We start from the raw sequence: 6031 nt of genomic DNA, 5'->3' as shown, positions 1-6031 counted from the left end.
CTGGAGACAATCCACTTCACCTGGGTGGCTGACACAGATTTGGTCCTTGCAATAAGTTTGAGCAGATCAGATAGACCTGTTTCACACTCATCAAGGGCATCGACAAGTAGATAAGTCTTGGATCGTGAAGAATTCTGGAGCATTTTTTCAAAAACCACAGACAAGCTGTAAAATGTATTCCCATTTTCAAACAGCTTTGGTTCAGTGTTATATCTTTCGTGCAGATGTTTGATTAAACAGGGCTGCCGTCGAACCAGCATATAAATCAAACCTCGCAGGATGCTGGTAGCATTGTTCAGTCTGGGATCGCTTGCTTGGCAAAGAAAGTAAGCCATTGAATGTGATGGCTGTGATTGGGTTTGCTGTAATAGTTCATTAATTATCCCAATCATAAGCATGGTCTTGCCCTTGCCAGGATCACCCTTAATCCAAAGCAACTGACTTTGAATGCTGCTATGCCATGTTTGGAATTCAGCATTGCCCAACACCCATCGAAATGAGTCATCCAGTAAACCGCCCTTTGTGTCCTCAATGCGCCGTCTCTCAGTTTCTGGATCGGCGACCAGCAAGTCTTCTAGGCAGGCATTATCTTTATCTGTAAACTCTTGGAGCAGGTTAGCACCCTTCATAAGCTGATATTTACATAGAAGGAATATTTTTTACAAACCATATCCTAACCGTGCAGCCGTAGCAGCTTGAACAGGCATAACTGATAGCAGTAGTTTTGCATATGCGGCTGCTGTCATAGCTGCATACCCCTGCCACTGATTTTGCTTGTGGGAGTCGCAGTAGTCGCAGATGCCTCTGATGATAAGTGTTGGAAGCTCGTTCATAATGCCCGCTGCTTCCATCTCAAAGCAGAGTATGCCCTGCTCACAGGCCAGACGGTCTCGTGTTTCAGCATCCTTCATCACCTGGTTTCCAGAAGCAATCAAGCCATAGTGGATAGAAGGTTCTTTCTTATCCCGCGGCTGTCGTTTGACTAATCGCTCTTTGTCACAATTTCCGCAATCAGATTCCTTGTCGATATGGTAATAGGTCGAATCAAAGAGGATATCTGTGCTCTCCTCTGGAGGCAAGAACTGTCCTTTCATATCAGGGTATCTTTCCAGAACTTCGCTTACAATTTCTGACAGTGAACCATTCCTGCTTGTCATTTCATTTGCTTCCAGTTGGCTCAACCACGACAGGAGAGCCTGTGGCGGCTGATTCAAGACTCCTGTTTGCTCAAATTTTCCACCCTGAATTGTTTTTCCATAATCGTACTGTATCACACCACCATGTTTTACTCCCGGCTTGCTGACAACGACATCGCCTAATCGAATGTCATTTTTTCTGCTGGGGACACCGCCGCCGATCCCCACCATGAGTCCAAACTGAAGCCGAGGAAAGGTCCGACGCATGCGAGACACAACGACCGCGGCGGATGTGGTTCCGTACACCCCATTTGGTAGGTAGGCAAGGACGATGTGATGACCGTTCAGTTCGCCGAGTTCGTAGGCGTTTGGATCCGTGATTCCTCGAGGTAAGGGGTGGGTCTGATCTAGCATGGCGCGGGCCGCTGCCGCCTCGAGGGGCAAGGCACATATCCAAGCGATTGTGTAGTCATCAAGCGCGAGGGAAGCCATAATCAGCAGGGCAAAAACCAGGATGAGAACCAAGACAACCTGGGAACTAATATCTTCAAGTGAAGGAGTCCGCACGCGGACTATCTAGCAAGCTTGGGCAGGAAGCGGGGTAGTCAGCTCCGCGTTCTGTGAGCTGATCTACTTGACCGGACATTTCTGTTTGACTGGTTTGCAGAGCCAGCTGTCACGTGGCTCTCCAGGGCATTGCAAGTACGTGACAGGCTTGGGGCGACGGCAGAAAAGTAGGTGGGTGTATTCTTGGCTGTCATGGTACGGTTTGGTCATTTTAAAGTTCCGTTCGGTGTCATGCCATTACGGCAGATAACCAGCCGGAAATATACGCTAACCGCTTGTGAGAGCGTAGGGCTTTGGAAATAGGGTTTGAAAACGAGCTCTGATGTGTGCAGACATGGAAGGACATTTCGGGTGGCACTGTAGCCGGAAAAATGAGTACAGTGCATGGCTGTCTATTCTTGTAAACACATCAATGTAGGCTCTTTTTTTGGTGCCTTGGCTATAATAGTGCATCATAAGCAAGGTATAGCTTATTCTTCACGGCGAGTCCTACCCACACGTCGAGACCCTACACAGCTTCTCCCAGCCTCAGCTGTTCTTGGATACAATACCTCCGAGAATTGGTGTCGCTGCATATACTCTTGTCATTTTTCATCTCCAATGGTAAGAAACTCTTATCCTATTATGGAAACTAGGGAGCGTCACTGCTTGAGGCCTGAGTTATAACGAGTATATCAAGAAAATATACTATCCCCAGCGGGAAGCGGTGTGGGTGCTGGAAGTCACGGATACTGCTAAGCCAAAAAGGGCGCCATGACTGACTATACTATCTAGTTAAGTTAACTAATTAGTTAACTATTAGCCTTAACTTGGTCATATTTCCAAAAGCCGAGGCCCCACATTGGTAAGTTAACCCTGCCCTTGAATAATCAATCACGTAATACGCCGTCATGACTTTTCTCCATCAAATTCATTAAGCTCTGTAATAGTATCAATATTGCCAGATGTGATATGACTTGACTTCCTGGCTTCTACACTTTATCCATCATGGTTGGTGATACTACTCCTAAACTCGCGGTTCTTATCGACGCGGACAATGCACGCTTCTCAATTATCAACCTCCTTCTCGCCGAAATCGCAAAATATGGAACAGCTCATGCAAAGCGAGCGTATGGGGACTGGAGCAGTCCTAATCTAAAGGGCTGGAAAGACAAGCTTCTTGAGCAATCAATTCAACCTATCCAGCAGTTTGCGTATACCCACGGCAAGAATGCAGCCGACTCAGCTATGATAATAGATGCGATGGGTCTTCTATACTCTAGCCGCTATGATGGGTTCTGTCTTGTCTCCAGCAACAGTGACTTTACCCGACTAGCCGCTCGTATCCGCGAGGCAGGACTCGTGGTGTATGGTCTTGGGGACGAAAAGACGCCGAAGCCCTTCGTCGCTGCTTGCGATAAGTTTATCTATACCGAAAACCTCGTGCATCTTGACGAGCTTGTGCCGCATGCCGACTTACCTGGGAAGTCTTCGTCAGCTAAGCAAGCTCAAAATGATCATCACTTAGCAATTCGGTTACGGACAACGGTAGAAGCAGCCTCCAATGACGATGGGTGGGCTAGACTCTCAGATGTCGGTCAGCTCCTGACCAAGAGATACCCTGACTTTGACTCTCGTAGCTATGGGTACCATAAGCTCAGTGATCTGATCATCGCCTCTTCATTGTTTGAAACTAGCCGCCGCTGCCCGCAGAAGAACTTGTCTACGGAGATCTATGTACGCGATAGGAGTCGGAAGTAATACGCGATGTGCTGAATACATCCTTTATATAGCCACTTATACTTTGGCCTTTATCCTCCCGTTTGAGTGATGGGTGTGAAATCGTTGTTTACGTATATATTTGGTGGTGTCACCCATTCTGTACTACAAATCGCTATTAACTTAATAAACAAGACCCTTGCTTAAGCCTGATGGAATTGCTGGTGTATCCTTGAATACTGGATTGTCATAATCCGAAAGTACAGTATAGACTAGCGCGTCTTGACACCAACGAGGGACAAGGGGAAAAAAGAGTGAAAATGGTGACACCAATTTTCGGAAGTACTGTATAAGATTTTGCTGTTTGAACTAGTCGTGTACAGTAAAGTACATATTACAGCCACAAAGATACTGTATCAAAAATATGATCTACATCCATAACAGCCGTGACCCTGGAAGCTGAGAAGCTCCCTCATGTAGTAGATTCTTGTCGAGCAATAAACCCGGTTATCATTTTGGACTGATAGGAAGCAGAACGTGTGCCGTACTGTAAAGACCAGGTTATTATACTCAGCCCGCCTCTGTCGTTGTCCCCTTGCCGCTCGCTGAAGGCTGAACGAGCTGGCTGTATGAACGTAGGGGATCCCGTCGTCTGGCTTCCAATGGTCCTTTCCTGGCTCGGAACTTGATAGATCCCACGGCAAGCAGCAACTTAATGCCCGAAACTTGGGGCGAATAGCAGATCGATGCAAGCAAGTCGGACCTGAGTAGGAGGTTCAACATCTTGAAAAATGGGTAAGCTGGTACGCTTACCCATGTCAGGTTAGGTCATTGAATGTATGATATGGATTAGTGACTCTACGTGGGCTAATTGTTTCAGGCTGTGAGATATGCGAAGCCAGATGAAGGGTGCCAGATCTATATAAGCTTAACATCATATAAACATCCGCATAATAGATATAATAGATGTTCCCTGATTTTGGAAGCTCCGGTGAAAGGCATTCTCGAAGGAGAACTTTTCTGATTCACGAAACAAAACTATCGACACAAATAGCATGTTCCTCAACAACGATACTTGCATCTGCGTTTGCATATGCATGGTCCGGGATATAAGGCTGCCACTCGTTATTTTGATGGCGAGGTTAAAAGGGTGCCATAGGATAAGAAAAGACCGGACAACATTTTAAAGAACTATAGCATATATAGATTCGACATTATCCGGGAATCAAATCAAGAATGGGAGCTTACTTTGACCGGCCTTTGATTTCGTCTGCATAGCTTGAAAGACGTGTTTATATGCAATTAAGATGGCGATATAGAAAATGGTGTTGCTATAACATATAAAGAGCCGAAGGTTTGTTACCTATTCAAATCTCACCTAAACCAAAATCAGTCCATGATTGTGTGCTTGCAGGTTTCCGAGAGGTATGCATTTCATGTGACCAATTTTATAATGCTATAAATCAAAGGCTTAGATGATTTAAGAAGCAAGATAAGCCTGTGCTGTCTTATAACGGCTTTGGATGCGGTTCCTGACCAGACTAACCATAGAAAGTTAAAATCATAGTAGATGATGATGGCAAACACAGCTATTGGTCCGTATATAGGACGTAACATCCGTCAACCTCTTTGGCTTGTGATAGTGGCAGTGCTGTTCCATCTTGAATATACCCAGAGTGATGAAAATGAAAATGAAGTGGCAATTCAGAGCCAGGGTCACTCTTATCAAGTTATAGATTGCCTGGCATTCTTGGATGCTATTTATAGCCAAGAAAAAGCGACTTATCTGCACAGTACAATTGAGACAGCAACGAACAGCAGAAGAGCATGTGTCGCAGCTTTAAAACCGCGGACCCCTACTACTAGCTTGGCATCGAGTGAAACGCTTACTGTAAAACAAGGATTAGCAGTTGATAGGCTTGAAGACTGGGTGATTCACGCTGTTGTTGGTCAACTGCATGGCAGATTAAACACCGCGGCACTTTCGTTACTGTCAAGACGCCTTCACAAATGTCTCATATTGTCCCGGACTGTGGGCGACGTCCTTAGACATCTTATTATGATTAAAAGACAGTTCTATGCGCTGAATTGCAAAGGGGCGAATATTCCCTTCCAGCATCTGGAAAAAAGAGAATGCCAGCAGTTAATAAGGTCGGCAGCTCGAATCTGCGGCAAAAGCAACACGGCTCGGCGCTTTGCCAACTTACTTCTTAGGAAAAAAGCCTCTATGGGTCGTGCTTTGGCTGTGGTATTGTCTGACGTTTAAGACTTGACCACAAGACAGAAGGCGCTAGCTTAAATACAGTGGAGGAGTGGTATCCTATTTACTGTACGCGGCATGATCTCCGACAATAGACCTCCCAAAAATCCATCCTCTTGATGTATTCCCTCTTTTGTCAGTCCTTGGTGTGGTTGAGGTACCATCTTCTATATAACTGATGAATACCGGAAGTCTGAGTTTCTCGCCCTGACAATTTAAAGTCTCCCACCGCAGAGGGTGTATTCAGTAGTAAGATCCGCTGTGAATGTTCATTTACAGCAACGACGACAGTGGTGTCATCTAAACATATATCGGGAAATATACCGCTATGTAACGAGCTACGCCCGAAGTCTTGATTCGAGCATTGCCC

General features: G+C 45.7%; 2 protein-coding genes across 2 annotated transcripts; one reads left to right on the top strand and one right to left on the bottom strand.

Moving 5' to 3' along the window:
• Window positions 1-647: 647 nt before the first annotated feature.
• BDW70DRAFT_56704 (nucleoside phosphorylase domain-containing protein) lies at window positions 648-1867 on the bottom strand. The gene has a single exon (XM_073744295.1). The coding sequence runs from the start codon at window positions 1626-1628 to the stop codon at window positions 660-662; it is 969 nt and encodes a 322-aa protein (XP_073590463.1). The 5' UTR covers window positions 1629-1867; the 3' UTR covers window positions 648-659.
• A 799-nt stretch (window positions 1868-2666) lies between these two features.
• Window positions 2667-3610, top strand: BDW70DRAFT_146148 (NYN domain-containing protein). The gene has a single exon (XM_073738546.1). The coding sequence runs from the start codon at window positions 2691-2693 to the stop codon at window positions 3441-3443; it is 753 nt and encodes a 250-aa protein (XP_073590462.1). The 5' UTR covers window positions 2667-2690; the 3' UTR covers window positions 3444-3610.
• The last annotated feature ends 2421 nt before the right edge of the window (window positions 3611-6031 follow it).

The sequence above is a fragment of the Aspergillus foveolatus genome (genome assembly GCF_047715535.1).
Source record: "Aspergillus foveolatus strain CBS 279.81 unplaced genomic scaffold BDW70scaffold_267, whole genome shotgun sequence".
NCBI lineage: Eukaryota > Fungi > Ascomycota > Eurotiomycetes > Eurotiales > Aspergillaceae > Aspergillus > Aspergillus foveolatus.
This window is presented reverse-complemented; position numbering and strand designations above follow the sequence as displayed.

What these genes read in the sequence shown, in the direction of transcription:
- BDW70DRAFT_56704 (XM_073744295.1), bottom strand. Translation starts at nt 1,628, where the DNA reads ATGGCTTCCCTCGCGCTTGATGACTACACAATCGCTTGGATATGTGCC.
- BDW70DRAFT_146148 (XM_073738546.1), top strand. Translation starts at nt 2,691, where the DNA reads ATGGTTGGTGATACTACTCCTAAACTCGCGGTTCTTATCGACGCGGAC.